The sequence below is a fragment of the Rana temporaria genome, chromosome 4 (assembly GCF_905171775.1).
Source record: "Rana temporaria chromosome 4, aRanTem1.1, whole genome shotgun sequence".
NCBI lineage: Eukaryota > Metazoa > Chordata > Amphibia > Anura > Ranidae > Rana > Rana temporaria.
The window spans coordinates 391,208,970-391,234,318 of record NC_053492.1 but is presented as its reverse complement, the minus strand read 5'-3'; the positions used below and the strand labels follow the sequence as shown (position 1 = coordinate 391,234,318).

Sequence of the window (25,349 nt, the reverse complement as noted above, 5' to 3'; positions counted from 1 at the left end):
GCGTTTGTTGTACCCGTGTGAACCCGGTATGAGACATCAGACTTAAGTTACTTTCCCTAGCACTGTAATTGAAAACCTAAAGACTACTGGCCTTCAATGGAGACTTTCAAAAAAGAAAATTGTAAAAACAAAATTTAAGGACATCTAATGCCAATTTTTTCTAGCAGTTTTCATCCTGACTAGGGGTTTACCTTTAATAAAAAAGTTTCCTTAATACAGCAGCAAAGGAAGAACTGCAGAAAGTGACTCCCATGTATAGCGGAAGTCTTTACATTTTCTGTTACTGTGTCCTAATCTTGTTCCTTGGTATCTTCTCTAGATTCCAGGCTTGTCAGATTCTGCCTTTGTGGAGCCACCTTTCCCTGAGCAGGACGAACGGAGGAGATCTGTGGTATGGCAGAAATTTGGGTTTCTGTTTTTAAAATACATTTTTATTTTCTTTCCTAGTAGCATAAGCCTACTTCTTACTAACGTTCATTTTTCTTTATTCTTTTGTAGGATAGACTAAGTATCACAGAACCTATGCCAATTCCGACTATTGAACGTGGCAGATCCCAGGTACTGCTCATTAAGGCTGGTTATACACCTTTGTACCAGGTTTTGGCAGCTTGATTGTTTAAAGCCCAGGTTCTGAGGCAGGGGAGTTTAATATTCAGTTATCCCAAACTTGCTTAAAGTTTTTAATATACTTCCTGCAAGGTGTGACATCAAATGTCTACCCCAAGGTTCACTATTTGGACCCTTACTTTTTTAATATATTTTATAAATGATATTGGGTCTGGGATTGAAAGTACGATTTTAATTGTTCACGGATGACACCTATCTATGCAGTCAGTGGTGTATTTAGGGTTTTGCGCTGCCCTAGGCCTGACAATTTGCGCACTCCCTAATTTATATATGACCCACCCCTTCCTGTCAAGACTACACCTTCCTTTTTAAGACTTGCCCTGTCATCTTCATGGGAGGACAGGGGGACGCCGTGGGGTGTGAGGACAGGGGGTTCTAGCCCTCTCCAGCTTTTGACTCGGCCATTTCCTATTTTGAAGACCCCGGCAGACCTGTGGTTTCTTTGTGACATCCTAAGTAACAAGTAGTCATGAATATAAAGTCTTTTAGTATCCTGTGATGTACGATTGGAAAATTTTGGATTTTCGGATTACAACACAGGACAATGGGGATCCCTTCCCTATTATATGCTTCTCATTGCTACACAACTGAGGCTTAGCTGATCTCTGTGGGGTTCCTGCCTTTCTTTGGGGTGGTGTCCATTTTGCCTGAAGGTGGCAGCCCAACCCAGTTAGTCATGAGTATGAACTCGTCTGTGCTTCAATAAAAGATTGGACTTGTAAAATCCTGTCTTTGTTCAGTTTTTAATAAACAATTTTTACACTATATATAATCTTTTGCTTACTTGATCGGTAAGGTCTAATCCAGGGATATGCAATTAGCGCACCTCCAGCTGTTGCAGAACTACAATTCCCATGAGGCATAGCAAGACTGACAGCCACAAGCATGACATGCAGAGGCATGATGGGACTTGTAGTTTTGAAACAGCTGGAGGTCCGCTAATTGCATATCCCTGATCTAATCCATCCTACTGTAACTTGATACTATGTTTTTGTTTTTTTTACTTTAGTTCTAATAGAACTGCGATTCCCCTGATTTTGTTGCATATAGACTCCTGAAGTATACAATTCAGTAACTTTTTAAAATGCTGTGTAATCTCTTGCATCACTACCATTGTAACTTTTTTTTTCCTCTTGTTTAGAGGCTACAGAGTAACGAGCTGCCTGATGCATCTTCGCCTGCACCAACCAGTAGAGTGCGAGTGGCTAAAAATTCTATTAGACTTACATTAAACCGGTAACTCCCCTCTTATGGATGTTTGAAGCAATAACCGAGCAGCTCTCAAGGTATTTTTTGACAAAAGCCCGCGCATAGCTGTTTATACGTGCTGGTTTGTATGAATCGTCGAAGAATGGTAGGGATGCAAACCACCTCCTGTTTCCAGCCCAAAGCTGTGTACTGCCAACACTTTCTGCACACAATTTTAGTCTTTTTTAAAGTCCCTTTTCACTTTATTTTGTTTTTCTTTGCAAAAAAATGTAAAAAGTAAAAAAAAAAAAGTAATTTGTAATATTTTCCATTTGTGATATGTTCCGTGCTCTTAATTTTTTTTTTTTTGGTCAGCGTATTCTCAATTGTTTAAAATATTTAAAAACAAAGAAAAATAATGTCTTATTTGTATGAAAAGCTGTTGAGAGCCTTTGTTTTGTGCGTCTCTCCCTTTTTGTTCCCGAATCTGATTTGTGTTCCAACTTGTATTGAGTTACTTTACCTCACTATCTGGGGTGTTAGTTTTTCCTGGGTAGTAAACAAAAGCCTTGTTTTCTGTGGGCTTGCCAACACTTCATAATCTGCTTTCAATGCAGAAAAAGATTTTAATTTCTATCTGGAATACAAAGGTAAACTGTCTCCCGTGGAGACTTAAAGGGTATGTTAACATTTATGTTTAGGACAATATTTGGATAGATCCCCCAACTTCCCTTAATTTATCAAGAAACTCTAAATATAAATTCAGATTGGGTCATCCATCCCATTAAATATAGGTGTCTTGGCATGTTATGTCTGTGCCTATAAAATACAGATGTGACCTCCTAAAATGGCCAATGGTAAAACGAAAAACCTATTCCCACAGTTATAGGGTTTATGAAACGTAAATTTCAAAAACCCCTCTCCTCCTAAATTTAGTTGCACGCCACTTTGCGTTTCCCTTATGGAACTGAAGCCCTCATTTCTAGTTTCATCTGCAGGTGAAAACTTGTATCCATTTACACAAGTACCTCTCTGACCTACAGACCTAGGGGAACATCTGCTTGGTCCAGTCATTTATGATCAAATTGGGGGAATGTTCCTATTTTAGGCACCTCCATGACTATGGCTAAGCCTGCTCAGGGAAAGATTGATGGCCAGGATGGATTTTTCTGGCCATTCATCGTTTTTTAGTTGAGACAGCCTGCACAATTCCTACCTCCTTTCCCTATAGGTACAAACGTGCAAGAAAAATCATTTGACGGCCTATTCAATATGGAATGACATTAGATGGCTTTGATTTTACAAAGCAAGTAGGAGAGTGTATATGGGAGGTTGATTCCAGAGAAGGTATTCTGAAGCAAAAACAATCCCTTTTTTTGATTATTGCATAAAATTCTATGGCTGCTAAAGTTCAGGCTTTTTGTCAGAGAAAAAAGTATTCTTTCATAATTGCCTCAGGAACTATTTAATATCTTGCTTGTGCTGATTGCCTTTTATTATGCTGTTCATTATTTTTAGAGCTTTTTTTTTTTCCACATGAACCCCTCCATTTTGTTGTAAGTCTACTGTATGTCATGTCCTAATAAATGTACTGCCAAATAAATCCTATTATAATGGAAGTCGTATATTCAGACTATATATTTTTTTTTTTTTTGTATATCCATCTTTCAAACGTGACAATAAAAAACTACTCCCCTCACTTTTGGTTATGTGTGGTTTTTTTTTTTGTTGTTTTTTTAACATAAATTGGGAAATGAGAGGCCAGTTTTTACAAAATGAAGATGTTGTCATTAAAATGCCTTGTTGTGGTAAAACCATGTAATCCAGCTTTCAGTAGTAAACTTTAGAAACATCAGTGGCTAGAACATATATAAATCAATAGGGGAGTCCTGTTAAGAATGGCAAGAATTGAACTTCTGCACCTTTCAGGGGGAGTATATACCTGTGCAGGCATTTGCTCCCACTGCCACGCATAGATCACCTTGGTGACCTACGCCACGTCCGGCACCTACTTCGCGCCCCCCCCCCCGTCTTTTGGGAGACACGCGTCTCAGAAGACGGCAGGGACCAGTGGATCGCGCAGCGCGACTCGTGCATGCGCAGTAGGGAACCAGGAAGTGAAGCGGATTCCCTTACCGAAGATGGTGGCAGCACCCGAGGGACAAATTGGCTTCAGGACCCGACGTTGCGGGTGCCCTGAACAGGTAAGTGTCCATATGTTAGGTCAGCAGCTGCAGTATTTGTAGCCGCTTTATTTTTTTCCCGGAACTCCGCTTTTAATCCATCTCCTGTAAGATATAAAGTGATGCTAAACGCACACTGTTTAATTGGATGGATGATGGTGCTGCAATTTAAATTAAATTTATTTTTTTTCTTAACCACTTCAATACAGGGCATTTTCACCTGATTCCTGCCAAGACCAATTTTTAGTTTTCAGCGCTGTTGCACTTTAAATGACAATTGTGCGGTCATGTAACGCTGTACCCAAATGAGATTTATTTATTTTTTTCCCCACAAATGGCTTTTCTTTTTGGTGGTATTTGATAATCTCTGCTGTTTTTATTTTTTACTCTATAAACAAGAACGACAATTTTTTGAAAAAAACATCTTTTTACTTTTTTTTGAATTAATACTTTTTTTTTTTTTTTGTTATATTGGCAAGGAAGTGGTTAATCGCTATCGCATTACCTGGATATTTCAACAGGAGCTTCTAGTCATATCTACTTTGGGGTTTAAATTCAATAAAGCTGCTGTGCCACTTTTCTGGCATTCATCGCTATGGTTAATGTGTTGCTCCATATTCATGGAGCATCTGCCACACTTTTGTTTCTGATGGACTCATGTTCAGGTAGTTCTAAAATGTGCCACTTTTTTACATTGTGACACGCAACGCTTGTATAAAATATTGACGGTTGATATCTTATGAAAGTGGAGCTAATTAAGACCAACTCTCTGTGTACAGAGACACCTTGGCACAGACAGATTTTGCGAAACTGTCTCGTGTGCATTCTTACTCCTGATTCACACCTTTTGTAGGTTGCAGTTGATGCATTTTCTGGTAGTAGCCCCAAAATACATAACTTGGGGTCCAGTACCACCAGGGATCCAATGCTATCATGAACAAAGCGGACAACATGTGTCCACTACGCCTGGACATATGGGCAGCTCCATATGAGATGGGGAAAACGAGCCTGGGTCAGCTCTACATAAGTGACACGTCATATCGTGTGTTGGAATTTTGCTATTCTCATCAGTGTCAGGTAGGCTTTGTGTACAATATACAGTTGGGTCAGTCTGACAACTTGGGAGACGCTGTCTTGGTTCCCTCTAGAATCTCATCCCAGTCAGCATTATCTATGGGGCCCAAGTCTAGCTCCCACACAGTTTTGGCCCTGTGGGTGAAAGCAACTACACCCCCATCCATTAATGTTATGGCAATATCGTTTAACCTGGAGGCCAGAATTCTAACTAAAATTGTAATATCCACCTGCAGGAGTGAAATAGGCCGGTAGGATTCAGACGTCCGACCTGTACGGAGGGGGGGATATAACTAGCCAATATCAACAAGGGGTCCCCCCCCCCCCACAATTGCATGCAGAAATACATACCTACCCTGCCAATCCGACACCGCAGTGACTAACTCAAAAGGTGTTGATTCTGCTATTAGCACCGTTACCCCTCTACACATATTTGTGTGGGTACTGTGGTAGGCCCACCCAAGGACGCTTCAGGGTGGCCTGTGACATGAGTTTCTACCAGTGAGACAATATCTACCTTCTGACCCTTCAAATATTTTAAACACGGCTGTCCTTTTAATATTATCCCGCATGCCCTGCACAGTCAACATTATAAATTTAGGTACAGTACAGGAAAGTTCAAAACAAAGAGGAAAAATAAGGGGGGGTTGCAAACATAACAGGGGTGATTATTCACTGTGTGACGCAAGGTTAGGGCACGAGGCATGTCCTATGTGTCTTTCTCTGTCTGAGTGAGACTCTCTGCAAGGATACACAGTCATCCTTTGGGGCCTCAGCCCTATGGTATCTCCATGAAAGTGCTGTGGGGCAGTAAGAAGCACAAGGTGATGATCTTTATCATCTAAGCAGCTCCAGGCCCAGAGCCGAGTGTCCAGGAGTATCAACAAACTGAGTCCCAAGGGGAGTTTAGAGATCGGGCCCCCTAACCTCAAGAGGGGGAGCCTCCGAACTCATATGAAGTAATGCATGGGTTATAAAAAGGGGGGGGTAAGATGAGAATACCTGCCCACAGCAGAGGGGACACTTACAAGAAAAGTGGGACCTGCCATCATCTGACAATGGCAACAGTACTCACAGTAACAGGTTGTGTACCCGTTCATCCATCCGGACGTCCGCGTTGATCCAACCAGTGTGCTGCTGCTTTCAGTTCTTCAAAAAAATAGGGCTCTGCCATTCTCCTCCAATCTGGGCGGGAACAACATGGCATATTTAAGGTGTACCACCTTGAGCCGCTTCTTAACATCTTGGAACTGTGCATGCTTTCCTTGGACTAGAGAAGTCAGGGAACACTGCGACATTCCACCGCCTCATAGGTCCTTTTCGGCGGAGACATGGTCCCCCACTGCTCCGGAGTGTGGATTACCAGGCTGTCACCGGGTGGAGCAAGATGGCCGCCGTTCCGGGAGTTAGGCCAGTGCCATGCTCTGTCCCCAAGGCAGCTGCAGGATGTGGATGCGCCTCGGCAGCGGCCGGAGGCTGTTCCAGAGGGGGATGAAACGCAGGACAATCGGGGAGGCCAGAAGAGCTTACCAAGGCCACCGTCGGGTGAAGCAAGATGGCCGCCGCTTCGGGAGGTAGGCCCGATGCTGCGCCCTGTCCTAAGGCAGATGCAGCCTCTGGATGCGCCTCTGTAACGGCCTCAGGATGCTGTTCCAGGAGGGGAGTGAGCGCTGGGCGGTCAGGAGAGCTTGCTGGTGCCACCGCCATGTGGAGCAAGATGGCCGCTGCTCCGCCAACTAGGCCGAAGCCGCGGCCTGTCCTAGAGCAGATTCCGAGACGGAACGGCTCACGATGGCGGCCTTGGGCTGGCAGGCTCCAGAGACAGCGGAAGAAGCGGGATAGAGCCTGGGTGTAGAGGATGGCAACAATTGAACAAGATACAGGCAGGATTTCAAAAGGAGGTGTATGGGTCAGCGGAGCTCACACTACATGCAACCTACTCTTTTGCTCTCCAGGCATTTTTGATACACGTTTTTGATCCATTGAATTTATGGAGCCAAAAACACAACCTTCTGGTCTATGGCCCTTTTCCATAAAATGCACAGATGTGACCCATAGGAAACCAGGTTAAATGGACTATAGTGTGTTTCTGCAAAACTAAAATATGCATAGGTGGGAACAAGGCCAGAAAGTGGCGCCGCATGCAGCGAATTCAAGTTCTAGACCAGTACATCATTTTGGTGCATGCTGTTCCATGTGAGATGAAGAGTTTCTTTGTGTGTTTTGGGTGTATATATAGGGGACGTGGTTAACTAGAAAAATGTGCCAGGGGAGGGGTGATATCCCTATAGTAAATGTGTTGCAACAAAACATAGGTCGTAGGATTTTAAATACTTGTGTAAGAAAACATATGTACAAAATCTTTATTCTACCAATAAAATATTTAAAAACGTGTCAAATTTGTGATGGCTTGCATACCGATACCAGCAAAACATTTTCCACTACAAACATGTATAGCTGTTTGGCGAGGTGAGGAATTGGGTTATACAGTGGAACCTCGGTTTAAGAGCATTTTGATTTGCAAGCAACTTTTAAATTCTGCAAGACAAATAGAATTCAAGCTGAATAGGCCTGCAGTACATAATTTGGCCTGAGGGAAAGGGACGCAGGACCCGAGCAGAGCCAAAAATAGGCCTGCAGTACCTCATTTGGCCGGAGGTATGGGGGCGCAGGAGCCCAACATTGGTTTGCAGTACCTCATTTGGCTTGAGGTACAGGGGCACAGAAGCCGAGCCGAAGTGTTCTCAGGTCTTTTCGGCCGTTTTTGACACTCTCTGGCGCCCCCCCCCCTCTTCTGGTCGCATTCAGTATTGCATCCCATTGAAGTAAATGGGAAAACTCGCTTTGATATGCGAGTACTTTGGATTACGAGCATACTCCTGGAACGGATTATGCTCGTAATCTGAGCTTCAACTGTATCTAAATGGTGCCTTTTTTTTTTTTTTTTTGGAAATCTCAATTTATATACAGTGGAACCTTGGTTTAAAATTAAAACGGTTAACGAGCATTTTGATTTTGCAAGCAATTTTTTTTTTTAAATCAGACTCGGTTTGTGAGTGTTGTCTCACAAGACGAGCAGAATTCAACCTAATAGGGCCTGCAGTACCGCATTTGGTCTGAGGTGCGGGGGCTGCAGAGCCGAACAGCGACGATCGCAGCTAATCAGCGCTGTTCCGCAATGCTTGGAAATACAAAGTTTCTGACGTTTGCCAAGGTCAGCTGACGTGTGTCTGGGCCTTTCCGTCCGTTTCCGAGGCTCTCCGGCACCCCCCCCCCCCGCCCCTCTGGCCGCATGCGCTATTGCATCCCATTGAAGTCAATGCGGAACAAATTATTTTCGTTTCCATTGACTTCAATGGGGAAACTCGCTTTGATATGCGAGTTCTTTGGATTACGAGCATTCTCCTGGAACAGATTATGCTGGTAATCTGAGGTTTAACTGTACTTTTCATGCATCTTGTAACTAGATCACATTGTGTACTAATATGTACTGTTGGAATATGCAGTGAGGTATAGTTTCGCTGGCCCATGGAGCTCATCCCCAGAGTAGAGCTCTACAGGAAATGTAAAAAAATAAAGTGCAAATGATAGTAACTGGCTAAAAATGTGAGCAATTATGTGAGCGTATTAGAGAGTGTCCTCAACATGTGAAATAAAAACCAATTATTTTTAATCTGTATTATAGTAGTGTAAACGGGTGAAAACAAAAGTAAAAAAATGCACATGATGAAGTAATGGTGTAACCAGCTACAGTTGCAAGAAAAAGTATGTGAACCCCTTCAGAGTCTAACATGCACATTTTGATTAACCACTTCAATACCAGGCACTTTCGCCCCTTCCTGCCTAGAACAATTTTGATCTTTCAGCGCTGTCGCACTTTGAATGACAATTGCGCGGTCATGCTGTACCCAAACAAAATGTTTATAATTTTCTTCCCAAAAATAGAGATTTATTTTGGTGGTATTTTATCACCTCTGCGGTTCTTATTTTTTGCTAAACAAACTCAAAAACTAGACATTTTTGAAAAAATAGATTTTCTTTGTTTCTGTTATAAAATTTTAGTTTTCTCCTTCACTGATGAGTTGGCACTGATAGGCAGCACTGGGCACCGATGGGTGGCATTGATGGACACTAATAGATGTCACTGATGGGCAGCACTGATTGGGCAGGTACTGACAGGTGTTAATGCTGGGCACTGATTGGCACTGGCAGGGGGCTATGATGGGGCACTGACTGGGCACCGATTGGCAGCTTATGGGTACATTTGATGGGGGCTGTGCTGATAATCAATGTGCTGATAATTATCAGCACAGCCCCCCCCCCCCTCTGACAGGGAGAGCCGCCGATTGGCTCTCCGGCAATTCCTGGTTCACGCAATGATCAACTGTGATTGGTCACAGCTGATCACGTGGTAAGAAGCCTCTGTCAGAGGCTTCTTATTACAATCAGACTGACACGCCGCACTGAGTGTGCCGTTTCTAACGGCACATGCGCGGGAGTGACTTCATTGCGGCTCCGGCCAGTCACAGCGCCGGAGCTGCGATACCCGGAAGTCACTCCGGGAGAGATGGCGGCGACGGAGGAGGCGAACGAGGACCACTGCAGGGGCTTTGATCTCAGGTAAGTAATTCATAATGCGCTAGTATGCTATGCATACTAGCTCATTATGCCTTTGTCTTGCAGGGTGTATTTCCATCCCCCCCCCCCCCCAGAGGCTTTACTTCCTCTTTAATGCTGTATAAAACCTTAAATGTAATGTATTGCTGCTTATCAATCATTAGATGTTGTGGCTGTTTTTTATTTCTTTTTCTCCCCTCCTCTGTTTTCAACTGGCGATCTGGCCAGTAACACTTCCTGTATTAGAGTGCCTCCACCCTAGATGAAGGAGCAACAGAGACACCTTTGGATAGCAGCATTGTCTGTCTGGGAGAAGGGTAGTATTAAGCCCAGTACACCCCAGCTGGTTAAAGGAAATAAAACGAAGAGCTCGGGAGCAGATCTTGTACTAACAATCTGATGTTAGTACAACAACTGTGCTATTGGGTTCTGACATGACCCTGTGGTTGCAGGACAGTAGCAGCATGGCCCCATTCACTTGAATGAGTCACGTTCGATGATGGGTACCGCCTGCCGAATGCAACACGCTGTTTATTTTTGGCTGCAGCCGCTAAGCATTGTTGATGTACAGCCCTGAGCGGATGCTTTTCTGTGTTTGCTTTCAATGGTATAAATCAGTGATCATTAACCCTGTCCTCAGGGCCCACTAACAGGCCAGATTTTATGTATTTCCTTGGGGAGATGCAGACTAGAATACTGCAATCACTGAACAGCCAATTATATTACCTGTCATGTATTTCAGTTATCTTGCAAACCTGGCCTGTTAGTGGACCCTGAGGACAGGGTTGATGACCACTGGTAGAAATGAACAGACCAAAAGAAAGCAAATTGCAGGAGTTTATTGATAAGGGTTAACTTGGGACTAAGTAAGTTTGAACTTTGACATTCATTTCAGGTTTCCCCCATTCACTCCCTACCTTTCCCTCTCAGCACTTCACAGCAGTTGGTAACATAGCATTGACCATGTGCTTGGCCTTCAGTAATGATTTGGATATAACTAATTGCAAGGAAAACATTCAGTCCTTTTTTTAAATTCCACTATTGCATTAACCATTATTTAAGGTGACCAGATTTTTAAAATTAAATCCGGGGACATATTTTTTCTTTACTAGTAATACAACAATCAGCGACTCTCTGCCCGTCGCTGCCCACCTCACAGCCTCTCAAGTCTTACTCTTCAGGCCCCGGCTACTACTGGATGGGGAGCGGAGGAAGATCACTCTGCCAGGGAAGGCAAGGAGATAGGCAGGTGGCTGGCCAGGATTTGAGCCAAGGCAGAAGAACATGCGAGCAAAGCTAAATGGGCATGCACCCAAAACTGAAGAAATATTCCCTCCGCTCCGACCAGCACATGATCATCAGAAAGGGCCACAGATAATGGGAAAAATACAACCCCCCTATGCTAGGCACAGCGGAGCGGGGGGGTGTAATTCTATTTTTTTTATTTTAATTCTGCACTGATTGTCTTTGAAATTGCCCCTGCCCCCTATTAAATTCAATCTGGGGACAAAACCAGGGACAGACTTGGTCCGGGGACAGTGTCTTCAATCAGGGGACTGTCCCCTAAAACTGGGGATGTCTGGTCACTCTACCATTATTACTTCATGTGTAAAATATTCTGCAGCTTACTGCTCTTAGGCTCCATTCGCATCTAGGCGTTTTCATGCCAGACGCTCGTGCCGCTGGAGGGGAGATTTCACATTGGTGTCTATGGAGATGGTTCACATCTCACGCCGAAACGCCGTACGCCTGCCGCCTGAAAACAAGTCCCGGAACAAATCGCGGCACAATACGCCGCAATTTGTCGCGGCAAAATACGCCGCGTTGTAGTGTGAATGCAGGGTCATTGAAAATAATCAACACCTCTTCCCAATTAGGTGGAACTAATGCCACATTTTACATTCTGCTTTCACAGTTTTTAGATGTGAAGTACTATTCTGACTTTTATCATGTACACTATATTGCCAAAAGTATTTATACGCATATGAACTTTTTTTTTTTATCCAACAAAATGGTATTTAATATGCAGAATTGGTATACAAACAGTGTCATCATTGTAGTACAGTACAGTACAATCTCAACAATAAGCAACTTATATCTTCTCCAGCAGATCACAATATTCCATAAAACTAAGTAATCAACCAATATAAATTCCCAGTAATACGTCTGCTACCAGATCCACCAGGGGATGTCCCGGAACATCCAGCCACGGTGCCCACAATCTCTCAAATTTGCATGCACTTCCCCTGTGCTGGTATATAGGTTTCTCCATTCACAGCACCCCACCAATGTTAGTAATCCATTCCTTTATTAACGGGGGACCTCTGATTTCCAATGCATCATAATTAATTGACTGGCCTGGAATAAGACTCTATGAATAGCCTCGCTAGTGTGCACCTCCCACTCATATCCTTCCAGCGCACCCAGGAGACAGGCTCTCAGTCCTGTGGAAGGGAAACTTTAAATTCTAAGTTGGTCACTACTCCGGACCCAATATGTGTGTAGTTTGAGACAGAGCCATAGAAGGTGTATGAGGTCCCCATGGTCATGTTTGCAGCGTGTGCATGTGGAATCAGATTGTAGGTTCATCAGTTGGAGTGGGGAGTATAGTATATGTATTATTTCAAATTAACTATACTCCCCACAGACTCCAACTGATGAACCTACAATCCGCATCCACATGCTGCAAACCTGACCATGGGGACCTCATACACCTTGCTGGGTAAGTCTTTGTGTCACGTTCAGTGAGCAAGTACCTACAGCTTGAAATATCTCTTCCCATTGCTCCCCATCTAGCTGCCCAACATCTGCCTCCCATTTCTCCCTCACTTTCAGGGGGTGTTGCTTTAAAATGGATTGTAACAGTATGGCATAGCATTGGGGGGAAAAAACCTTAGATGAGTCAGCATTCCTAATGAGGCTAAATACTGAGGTCGGGGACAGACGCCACTCTGAAGACCGGCACCACGTGGCGGAGTTGTAAGTAATGGCGATGCATTGAAGACGCCAGGTTGTTTGCCTCCTTCAGGTCAGGGAAGGTGCGGAGCACCCCATTATGGAAGATGTGCTTAAGATGCAAAACCCCCATATGTTTTCCACAATTCGGTATAAGTGTCATTTAACCAAATAGGACTATAATCAGTATAGCCATATGCCTTCTGGAGATACTTGGTTTTTTTCCATACCTTTTGAACGAGACTATAGGTTGGGTACTTTTTATGAGGCTTTTTAAAGGGTAGAGCTTCCAGAGCCATGGGAATAGGTCCTCTGCGTACAGTGTGGAGTATTAGTGTCTGCAAAGAACTTTGTGTCCCAGTTCCTGCCTCTCCCACAGACCCGAATGTGTCAAGAAGGTGTTGCAGCTGTGCTGCCAGGTAGTACGCCCAAGGGTTTGGCAAAGCCAATCCCCCGTCGTATTTGGCCGTTGTAGGTGCTCTAGTTTGATCATAGGGTGTCTTATCTTTCCAAATGAGGGTTCAGAAAATCATATTTACTATTCTAAAAACCTTTACGGGAATAACCATGGGGTTGTGGCATGAGTATCACCTTTATCAAGTTTACCTGGCCTGCCACCGATAAGTGGAGGGCATTCCATGTTTTGACCATATCCCTAAACCGTTGGAGGGTGGGGGAGATGTTTAGATGTATGAAATCCCTCTGCCTAGATGTGACCTGAATCCCCAGATATTTAAAGGAGGTGGCAATAGGTATGGGACATGAAGAAGTCACAGACTGTGTGTCGTCCCCATCTAAGAGGAGTAGAGCAGATTTTGACCATTTTATTTGCAAACTGGAAAATCCACCAAATTTGGTTATGGTTGTCATGGCCTCCCGCAAGGAAAGATCAGTATCTCCCAACATGAGCAGGGTATCGTCGGCACATAGCATTACCTTTTCCTGCAGAGTGCCATAGCAAAATGATCCCTATGATGCGTGGATTAGCCCTGATCTCAATTGCTAGTGGTTTGATAGCCAATGCAAACAGGAGGGGAGACAGCGGGCATCCCTGCCTAGTTCCCCTCCTTAGTGCAAAGCCATGAAATAAAGCACCAAAGCCCCGGATAGCAGCCTGTGGTTGGCTATAGAGAAGGCGTACCCATTATATGTAAGTAGGGCCAAATCCGAACTTCTTCAACACTGCCCACAGATAGCGCCATTCTATACTATCAAACGCCTTTGTGGCGTCTAATGACAACAACGCTCTGCTACCGATGTTATCTGCCTGGGACTGTATATTTATATTTGGGCATGAAGCCAGCCTGGTCATCATGCCCAATAGATGCTATCACTCCATTACCAGCACCTTTGCCAAGATCTTAACCTCACTCTGTAGCAACGAGATCGAGCGGTATGAACCTGGATCAATCAGGCCCTTACCTGGTTTGACTAGTAAAATATTATTTGATTTTTGACATTGGCGGGGGGGGGGGGACACCCCTCTCCGGGGACTCGTTAAATACTTTTAGCAAACGTGGTAGCAATTCTCATTTGTATACTTCTATGGGGATCCCATCTTTCCCCGCCACCTTGCAGTTGAGGAAAGACTCACTATCTGCAACTCTACTATGGTAAGTGGGGCCTTTAACTCCCTCTTCTGGCTTACAGACAGTTCAGGGAAAGAGATATTTTGTAAATATAGGTCAAGTTCTTCCTGGGCATAGAAGGTGCCAGGACTGTAAAGAGATTCATAGAAACTAGCTAATTCTTGCATGATTAGCTCAGGTAGGCACACTAGGGGCCCCGCCCGAGTCTGAATGGCACCTATAGTAGGGGATCTTTGGTGGGAGTTCGCAATCCTCACCAAAAGGCAACCAGTTTTTTCATCCTCCTCAAAGAACAACTGTTTAGAGAACAGTTTCAGCAGACATGTTCGGTCGTGTGTACGGGGCCTTATTCTTTGGAGACAGCAAGGGGGTGCCTGGGAGTTCTGGCATGGAGGCCTTCATTACGCAGTGTGTGCCGTATTGTCTGAGCAGAAACTTCAGTACGCACATCTGACAAATCTTTTCTCATTTCCTCAGCAGTTACACGGGGACTTTTCTCCACTCTATGCTTCAGGTAGCGCACAGCAGTCGAAGTCAGCATCTTCTTTCTGCCACGACCAGGTAGCGTTTCAACAGTGCCCTTTGCCTTGAATTTGCGAATGATGCTTCCTATGGTGTCTCTTGGTTTAACATCTTTGCAATCTTCTTATAGCCATTGCCCTTCCTGTGAAGAGTAATCGCCTCTTCTCTTGTCTTCCTGGACCATTCTCTTGACTTCACCATGTTTGTAACCACACCAGTAAATGTCTAGAAGGAGCTGAGTATCACAGTCATTTTAACCACTTAAGCCCCGGACCATTTTGTTGCTAAATGCCCAGGCCAGGTTTTGCGATTCGGCACTGCGTCGCTTTAACAGACAATTGCGCGGTCGTGCGACGTGGCTCCCAAACAAAATTGGCGTCCTTTTTTTCCCCACAAATAGAGCTTTCTTTTGGTGGTATTTGATCACCTCTGCGGTTTTAATTTTTTGCGCTATAAACAAAAATAGAGCGACAATTTTGAAAAAAATGCAATATTTTTTACTTTTTGCTATAATAAATATCCCTCAAAAACATATATAAAACATTTATTTTTCCTCAGTTTAGGCCGATACGTATTCTTCTACCTATTTCTGGTAAAAAAAAACACAATAAGCGTTTATCGATTGGTTTGCGCAAAATTTATAGCGTTTACAAAATAGGGGATAGTTTTATTGCATTTTTATTAAATTTTTTTTTTTTTTTTACTACTAATGGCGGCGATCAGCGATTTTTTTTTCGTGACTGCGACATTATGGCGGACACTTCGGACAATTTTGACACATTTTTGGGACCATTGTCATTTTCACAGCAAAAAATGAATTTAAATTGCATTGTTTATTGTGAAAATGACAGTTGCAGTTTGGGAGTTAACCACAGGGGGCGCTGTAGGAGTTAGGGTTCACCTAGTGTGTGTTTACAACTGATGGGGGGTGTGGCTGTAGGACTGACGTCATCGATCGAGTCTCCCTATAAAAGGGATCACTCGATCGATGCAGCCGCCACAGTGAAGCACGGGGAAGCCGTGTTTACATGCGGCTCTCCCTATTCTTCAGCTCCAGGGAGCGATCGCGATGGGGCGGCTATAAACGAATAGCCGCGCCGTCGTCCCGGATCGCTCCCCGCGGGTTACCGACCGCCGCATGTACATGTACGCCCATATGCCTGTACGTGCCATTCTGTGGTAGTCTTTAAGGGGTTGAATAATTGTGTAAATGAAGAATTCACAAAATAAACATTTACTACTGTATTACAAAACCAATTGATGTAATTTTAGTTGCATATGGTTCTTTAAGAAGTCCTTGTAGGATTTCATTCTGAATACAATTACAAATGTACACTAAATTCCCTAAAACCCTTTACAGCATTGGGGGGTTGAATAATTTTGAACAAAACTGTATATACAAATAGAAAATAATAATATGGAGCTGCGCTAATTGAAAATGTAAGTGTTATAACCATAAGTTCGTACAACTCAAAAAAATCATATAATCTTGATATATGTCACCCCAAGTTATATCAAGATTTTACACATGTGGTTATGGTTTATGGACTAATTCATATCAATTATTTTGTGGTGTTGGAAGTAATGTCAAGATTTATGCAAATGATTAGCTAGATTCAGGTAGTGTTACGCCGGCGTATCAGGAGATACGCTGTCATAACTCTGAATCTACGCCGTCGTAAATTTAAGCGTATTCTGGAAACCAGATACGCTTAAATTAGGCTAAGATACAAGTGGCGTAAGTCTCCTACGTCGTCGTATCTTAGGGTGCATATTTACGCTGGCCGCTAGGTGGCGCTTCCGTTGTTTTCCGGGTCGAATATGCAAATGAGCAAGATACGCCGATTCACGAACGTACGTACGCCCGTCGCAATTAGTTACGCCGTTTACAGAAGAGATACGCCAGCATAAAGATAAAGCTGCTCCCTAGGTGGCGTAGCACATGCAAGGTATGGACGTCGGAACAGGCCTATCTTTTTACGTTGTTTGTGTAAGTCGTACGCGAATAGGGCTGTGCGTAAGTTACGTCACGTCGTAGGCAGTGTTCGACGTATCTTAGGCATTCTATCCAACGCATGCGCACTGGGATTCTTTCACGAACGGCGCATGCGCCGTTCGTAAAAAACGTCAGTCACGTCGGGTCACCAGTCATTAACATAAAACACGCCCCCCTGTTCCACATTTGAATTAGGCGCGCTTAGGCTGGCCCATTTACGCTACCCCGCCGTAACTTAGGAGGCAAGTGCTTTGTGAATACAGCACTTGCCTCTCTAACTTACGGCGGCGTAGCGTATATGCCATACGCTACGCCTGCCTAACGTTGCGCCTGCCTACATGAATCTGGCTATATATAATTTTTTGTGTTGTACGAACTTATGGTGTTAACACTTCAATTTTCAATTAGCGCAGCTCCATTTTATTAATTCCCATAGACACACTCCTAAACATTGTGGACAGGCTTCCCAGAAGAGTTGAAGCTGTTATAGCTGCAAAGGGTGAGCCAACTCAGAACCCTATGGACTAAGATGCCATTAAAGTTCATGTGCGTGTAAAGGCAGGCGTCCCAATACTTTTGGCAATGGGGTCAATTCACAAAGCTTTATCGCAAATTACTAACTTGCATACATTATTGCATGCTATAAACTAAGTCCAAATTACAAAAAAAATACAGATTATGCGGTATTCACCGGGAAAAAATTACCACCAGGGTTTAGCTGGCGGTATCACATGCAGTCTTTGTCAAAAAACAGCCTGAGGGTTGGGGGGCTGCCGCATTCCTAACAACCGATGACTCATCAACTGTCAGTGGGTTCCACCCACCCATGTTGAGAGCATGTGGCCTTGTATGGTTCACTCACCCCCCTCCCCCTTTCCTGACCTGCCAGCTGCATGCTTAGATAAGGATTTTTTTTTTTGGCGTGGAGTTTTCCCTTACAACCAATACCAGACCCGAAGGGCCTTGTATGCATTTGGGGGGGGACACCAGGCTGTTTTTTTTCACATTTTTATGATATGATTTTTTATGATAAACTGTCAGCGGGGAAGCCCACTGACAGCTGATGAGTCATCGGTTGTTAAGGATGCGGCAGGCGGCTTCACGGGCTGCTCCTTAGCAACCAGCTCGATGCGGTAAATTGCTGTATTAATTAATACGGTAATTACCGCTCAATTAAACCACATTCTGTATTTAACTCAAATTTCTAAGTGAATTAAACACTTACACAATTTTTACCGCATGCAGTATTTTACTGCATTTTATTAGCTGTTATTTAACTCTTAGTGAATTGACCCCAAAGTCTTTCCATTTTCGGATGATGGATTGAACAGTGTTTTGTGAGATGTTCAAAGCTTGGGATATTTTTTTATAACCTAACCCTGCGTTAAACTTCTCCATAACTTTATCCCTGATCTGCCTGGTGTGTTTCTAAAGCCCTGTACACACGATCGGTCCATCCGATGAGAACGGTCTGAAGGACCGTTGTCATAGGTTAACCAATGAAGCTGACTGATGATCAGTCATGCCTACACACCATCGGTTAAAAAAACACAACGAGGTGCTGAAAAAAATGAAGTTTAATGCTTCCAAGCATGCGTCGACTTGATTCTGAGCATGCGATCGTTTTTTTTCTATCGGTTAGGTATCCATCGGTTAAATTTAAAACAAGATTGCTTTTTTTTAACCTATGGATAAATAACCGATTGGGCCCACACACGATCGGTTTGGTCCGATGAAAACGGTCCATCAGACCATAGGGAATAAACAGCATTATGAAGGCAGGGCCTGATAGGAGGGTGGGGGGGCACTATGCTCACCAATATTCCTGTTTTCTTTAGAGCGCACAAAGGGGCCCCAGGTCTACTACAACCAGGGCTCAAGTCCTGCGGGAACGCGTGGGAACGGAGTTCCTGCATTTTTTTCACAGCAGGAACGCAGTTCCCTTTGCAGGACTAGAGCAGCCGAGCCGCCTGAGCCAATCCTTCACTAAGCGGTGATGCCCAGCTCGAGTCACTGTCAGGGAAGGCGAACCTTAGTAATCCTTTGTTACTGGCCGCTTCCTGTATATGAATTTATTCCGTCACTTCCTCGATGCCGCAATGTCTCCTGGGAGCTTTTGTCATTGTTCCCAGGAGACATTGCAGAGGTCTGCCGCGAGTTATCGCAGGATTTCGAAAGAAGTTCTTTCTAAATCCTGCGATAACTCGCGGCAGACCTCCACAATGTCTCCTGGGAACAGTGACAAGAGCTCTCAGGAGACTTTGAGCTATAAGCGTATCATTTTTTATTTTTTTTTGGTGGAGGAGTGGATCTTGGGTGGGAGTTCCCACACTTTTTTCCCCAGGACTTGACCTCTAGTCACTAGTGTATGCTAAAAATTTTTTTTTTTAAATAACAAACATGTTATACTTACCTCCACTGTGCAGCTCGTTTTGCATAGAGTGGCCCTGAACCTGGTCTTCTGGGGTCCCTTGGTAGCTGTCTTGGCTCCCCCTTGCAAGAACTCATCACCTTCATGCAAGCAAGCTCGCATGGTGATGAGTTCTTGCAGGCGTGCTTCTGTGATACAGCCGGCAGTTCACTGTATCACTCGGCCCCGCCCCCTGGCTCGCCGCGTCATTGGATGTGATTGAAAGGAGCGCCAGACAATGGCTGCGCTGCTTTCAATCAACCTATGAATGAGCCGAGAAGCCTAGTCGAGAAGCAAGCGCGTTCATGGCACGGGACTTTCGAGGGGCCAGGTAAGTAGATGGGGGGGGGGGCTGGGGGAACGCTAATCCTCAGATGTTTTTTCACCTTAATGCACAGAATGCATTAAGGTAAAAAAAACTTTTACCTTTACAACCCCTTTAAAGAAAAAGTGGCAACCCAAGCATGCGCAGCTAGCAAGTGTGGAACATCTCAAGCTTGTGCACATGAACAGACAAGTCATAGGTCTCTGTCAGCTCCAGACCCTTGGCATATCTGCACATGTGCAGGATATCCCGCTGCATCAAGCTGCAGGAAGCAAAGACTAGGGGGGGAAAAATGATTTCATTGTTTTACATTTCTTTCCAGAAAGGGGACCAGCCAACGGGGAGGAAATCTGGTTTATGGGTGAAGGTCTGCTTTTATTTCTATGAACTGCATGGAGACGGACAAGGACTCTGGGGATGCAGGAATGCATAGAAACAGGGGAAGAAGGTTGTTGGAAGTGTGCAGAAAAGGAGACCTAGGCCCGGATTCACAAAGCACTTACGCCGACGTATCTCGACATACGCCACGTAAGTGTAACTATGCGCCGTCGTATCTATGCGCCGTGCCCACAAAACTAGATACGCCTGAAAATAGGCTTCCTACGACCGACGTAACTTGCCTACACCGTCGTATTGTGGGCGCATATTTACGCCAGGCGCATTTGCTGCTCCCATAGATTTTCTATGCACATATGCAAATGAGGGAGATACGCCGATTCACAAACGAAGTTGCGCCCGGCGCATCATATACGCGGTTTGCATAAGTTGTACGTCCGGTGTAAAGTTATTCCCCATATAGGAGGCGCAACTCATGCAAAGGTATGGACCAGGGAACACAAGCCGTAGTATCTTTTGTCGTTTACGTTGTACGTGAATATGACTAGGTGTAGGTTACGCTCACGTCGTAGGCAGTGATTCGACGTATCTTAGGCAGTTGTTTCGATGTGATTCTGAGCATGCGCACTGGGATGCGGCCACGGGACGGCGCATGCGCCGTTCATTTTAAGTACTTATATGGCGCTTGGCCCATCATTTGCATGGGGTCACGCCTCATTAGCATGGCTCACGCCCACTTCCACCTACACTGACTTATGCCGAGGAAACCCAGCGTATCTTTAAGAGCGAGTGGGAGCAAGTGCTTTGTGAATCCAGTGCTTGCCTCTGTGCGATGCGCCGGCGTAGCGTAAATGAGATACGCTACTGCGGCATAAATATGCGCCGATGTATGTGAATCCGGGCCCTAAACTTTAATTATTATTTTCTGTTCATGTAATAGCTTTTTTTGTGTATGTCTTTCTTTGCTAGACTTGTTGCCTGTCCATAGAGCATACTCTTCACAGAAAGATGACGTCAGCTATAGGTCTTCCCTGTCACCTTTTGGTTCAGTCAGAAGACGTGTGTGGGGGAGGATAAACGTGAGGTGAGTGTAATATGCAGTCAGTGATGTAAGATGTAGTGTCGTGGTCGCTGCAGGTTACACCTTACTAGGTGGCTTTGCTTTCTTTTGACCTTTATCTAACCAATGAAGAACGGCGAGCTAAAAAATGTATTTGAGGAGTAAAAAGAGTGTACTGCTTCTAAGACTTGTATACAATTCAGCAGACGAAGTGCAATGCTGTGTATGTCAAATTCATGTCAATTCTATCCTATGTTTGGCATTTGGCTTATATTGTCTCTCTTAAAATAAATATTAAAAAGCATATTTAAAAAATATGTTGTTAATTGGTAGCAGTATATATATATATATATATATATATATATATATATATATACACACACACACAGTATCTCACAAAAGTGAATACACCCCTCACATATTTGTAAGTATTTTATTATATCTTTTCATGTGACAACACTGAAGAAATGACACTTTGCTACAATGTAAAGTAGTGAGTGTACAGCTTGTATAACAGTGTACATTTTCTGTCCCCGCAAAATAACTCAACACACAGCCATTAATGTCTAAACCGCTGGCAACAAAAGTGAGTACACCCCTAAGTGAAAATGTCCAAATTGGGCCCTTTTAATAATTTTTCTCCCCGGTGTCATGTGACTTGTTAGTGTTACAAGGTCTCAGGTGTGAATGGGAAGCAGGTGTGTTAAATTTGGTGTTATCGCTCTCACTCTCTTATACTGGTCACTGGAAGTTCAACATGGCACCTCATGGCGAAGAACTCTGAGGATCTGAAAAAAAAAGAATTGTTGCTCTACATAAAATGGCCTAGGCCAGGGATAAGCAATTCGCAGATCTCCAGATGTTGCAAAACTACAAGTCCCATCATGCCTCTGGGTGTCATGCCTGTGGCTGTCAGAGTCTTGCTATGCCTCATGGTACTTGTAGTTCTGCAACAGCTGGAGGTCCGCTATTTGAATATCCCTGGCCTAGGCTATAAGAAGATTGCCAAGACCCTGAAACTGAGTTGCAGCTCGGTGGCCAAGACCATACAGCGGTTTAACAGGACAGGTTCCACTCACTCAGAACAGGCCTCGCCATGGTCGACCAAAGAAGTTGAGTGCACGTGCTCAGCGTCAAATCCAGAGGTTGTCTTCTGGAAATAGGCATATGAGTGCTGCCAACATTGCTGCAGAGGTTGAAGGGGTGGAGGGTCGGCCTGTCAATGCTCAGACTATACGCCGCACACTGCATCAAATTGGTTTGCATGGCTGTTGTCCCAGAAGGAAGCCCCTTCTAAAGATTATGAACAAGAAAGCCCACAGTTTGCTGAAGACAAGTAGACTAAGGTCAGGGATTACTGGAACCAAGTCCTGTGGTCTGATGAGACCAAGATAAACTTATTTGGTTCAGATGGTGTCAAGCGTGTGTGGCGGCCACCAGGTGAGGAGTACAAAGACTACAGTCTACAGTCAAGCATGGTGGTGGGATCGTCATGGTCTGGGGCTGCATGAGTGCTGCCAGCACTGGGGAGCTACAGTTCATTGAGGGAACCATGAATGCTAACATGTACTGTGACATACTGAAGCAGAGCATGATCCCCTCCCTTCAGAGACTGGACTGACCGCAGGGAAGTATTCCAACATGATAACGACCCCAAACACACCTCCAAGACGACTACTGCCTTGCTAAAGAAGCCCAGGGTAAAGGTGATGGACTGGCCAAGCATGTCTCCAGCCCTAAACCCTTTTGAACATCTGTGGGGCATCCTCAAACGGAGGGTGGAAGAGCACAAGGTCTCTAACATCCACCAGCCTTGTGATGTCATCATGGAGGAGTGGAAGAGGACTCCAGTGGCAACCTGTGAAGCTCTGGTGAACTCCATGCCCAAGAGGGTGAAGGCAGTGCTGGAAAATAATAATATTGTCACGTTGGGCCCAATTTGGACATTTTCACTTAGGGGTGTACTCACTTTTGTTTCCAGCGGTTTAGACATCAATGGCTGTGTGTTGAGTTATTTTGAGGGGACAGCAAATGTACACTGTTATACAAGCTGTACACTCACTACTTTACATTGTAGCAAAGTGTCATTTCTTCAGTGTTGTCACATGAAAAGATATAATAAAATATTTACAAAAATGTGAGGGGTGTACTCACTTTTGTGAGATACTGTGTATATATATATATATATATTTTTTTTTTCATGTAAATAGTGGTGTATGGTTATGTGTATAACATGATGTTGAATTACAGTTGTTGGTCTGTGCAACATTTTGATATATAAGCACAGCTGAACCCTATAAAAAAAAATGTGGATTTGTCATTGTAGTTTATAAAGCAATTCCATGCGACCTCCTATAAAAACTCACTTTATTAGCTACACCTTGCTAGTGAGCCCCCTTTTGCTTCAGAACTGCCTTCATTTTTCATGGCATAGATTCAACAAGGTGTTGAAAACATTCCTCAGAGATTTTGCCCCATAGTGACATGATGGCATCACACAGTTGCTGCAGCTTTGTTGGCTGCACATCCATAATGTGAATCTCCCGTTCCACCACATCCCAAAGGTGCTCTATTGGATTGAGATCTGGTGACTGTGGAGGCCATTGGAGTACAGCGAACTCATTGTCATGTTCAAGAAACCAGTTTGAGATGATTTGAGCTTTGTGATATGGTACATTATCCTGCTGGAAGGAGCCATCAGTAGATGGGTACACTGTAGTCATAAAGGGATGGACATGGTCAGTGTAACGAGACCCTTTGCTCGCTTGGTTCTGCTCTCCCGACACTCCTCTGCTTCTATTGGATCAGATTGCCGATTGCAACGTCTGATGGTCCAGTCATCCAAGGTTCCGGGATCCGAACTACAGCTATGTGCCGTTCGGGATCCATAAGAACAAAAAACCAGGCAGGCTGTATGTAAGTTCAAACAGGACTCACTTTAATGGCAGCATTCAGCTGGTTATATACAGTTTACAAGCTTATCATCAATCAAAGAACAATGAAATCTCCACCCCCTTTTCACACACTGGGGCTTCCATACAGATTATAGGTAGACACTCTGGTGCCGACCCTGACAAGACACATTTCTTTAGATAATGACATCAGTGAAGTTAATTACTAATTGTAACAGAATAACAGAAAAACAACGAAGCAATCAGAATAATTTACCTGAGCCAATTATCTAATCATTTAGCCTGACGAGGTGAATAGGCGTCTCATCTGCAATTCCTCACGATACATTACACATCTCTTAAGGGTAAACACAGGTCTTCTTCACACACACAATAGATCAATTTACCTTTAGAATAGAGAGCTGGCTGGTGGTGGGACATTAGCATTTCAACAGTCTGTTATGCAGAATAATGAGTCACTCTGGTCCACATGAAATCACCTGTAATATGTCCCATCTCATGTAATACATGAATTAGGATTTCAAGTAGGAACACTCCAGTACTCCAAGGTCCATGACAGTCAGCAATAATACTCAGGTAGGCCGTGGCGTTTACATGATGCTCAATTGGTACTAAGGGGCCGAAAGTGTGCCAAGAAAATATCCCTCACACCATTACACCCCCAGCAGCCTGAACCGTTAATACAAGGCAGTATGGATCCATGCCTTTCTATCATCTCGAGCCAGTCTTCCCATTCTCCTCTGACTTCAGACATCAACAAGGCATTTTCATCCACATAACTTCCGCTTCTCAACTTGCGTCACCCCCCCCCCCCCCCGCTTCTCCACCAATTTGCGGCGGCAGGGGGCCCATGCCTGAAGCTGCGTAAGGGGCCCCAAAATTCCTGATGGTGGCCCTGAAAAAACCTGACAGAGGACAGATGCTGCCTTTAGTCTCAAGACTTAGGCCTCGTACACACGATAGGATCGCCAGAGGAGAACGGTCTGAAGGACCGTTTTCATCAGTCCAAACCGATCGTGTGTAGGCCCCCATAGGTTAATTAACCTTCGGTCAAAAAAATGAGAACTTGCTTTAAAATTTAACCGATGGACGCCTAACCCATAGGTCAAAACCGATAGTACGCACGACCATCGGTTAAAAATCCACGCATGCTCAGACTAAATGAGGGGACGGGAGCGCTCGTTCTTGTAAAACTAGCGTTCATTTTGGAGATAGCCCATTCATCACGCTGTAACAGACAGAAAAGCGCGTATCGTCTTTTACGAACATAAAATCAGCTAAAGCAGCCTCAAGGGTGGCGCCGTTGGATTTGAACTTCCCCTTTATAGTGCCGTCGTACGCGGGTTACGTGTCCGCGTTCTGACACGATCGGTTAATTAACCGATGGTGTGTAAGCGCGACAGACCATGAGTCAGCTTCATCGGTTAACCGATGAGAACGGTCCGATGGACTAATCGTGTTTACGAGGCTTAACTTGTAATGAAGTATGTCCCATATTGTGTGGAAAAATAAAAACTGCGCTATTTGGGTGGGTGAATCAAGCTGCAACTAGAAA

General features: G+C 44.3%; 1 protein-coding gene across 2 annotated transcripts in view; it reads left to right on the top strand.

Moving 5' to 3' along the window:
* The window catches only part of PAPOLG (poly(A) polymerase gamma), a 44,903-nt gene extending 41,389 nt beyond the window's left edge, over positions 1 to 3,514 (top strand). For both annotated transcript variants that reach the window (XM_040351128.1, XM_040351127.1), the window contains exons 21-23: positions 320 to 391; positions 499 to 558; positions 1,769 to 3,514. In XM_040351128.1, the coding sequence (XP_040207062.1) occupies positions 320 to 391; positions 499 to 558; positions 1,769 to 1,867 (231 nt within the window). In that variant the 3' untranslated portion in view covers positions 1,868 to 3,514. The remainder of the gene's footprint in view (positions 1 to 319; positions 392 to 498; positions 559 to 1,768) is intronic.
* The last annotated feature ends 21,835 nt before the right edge of the window (positions 3,515 to 25,349 follow it).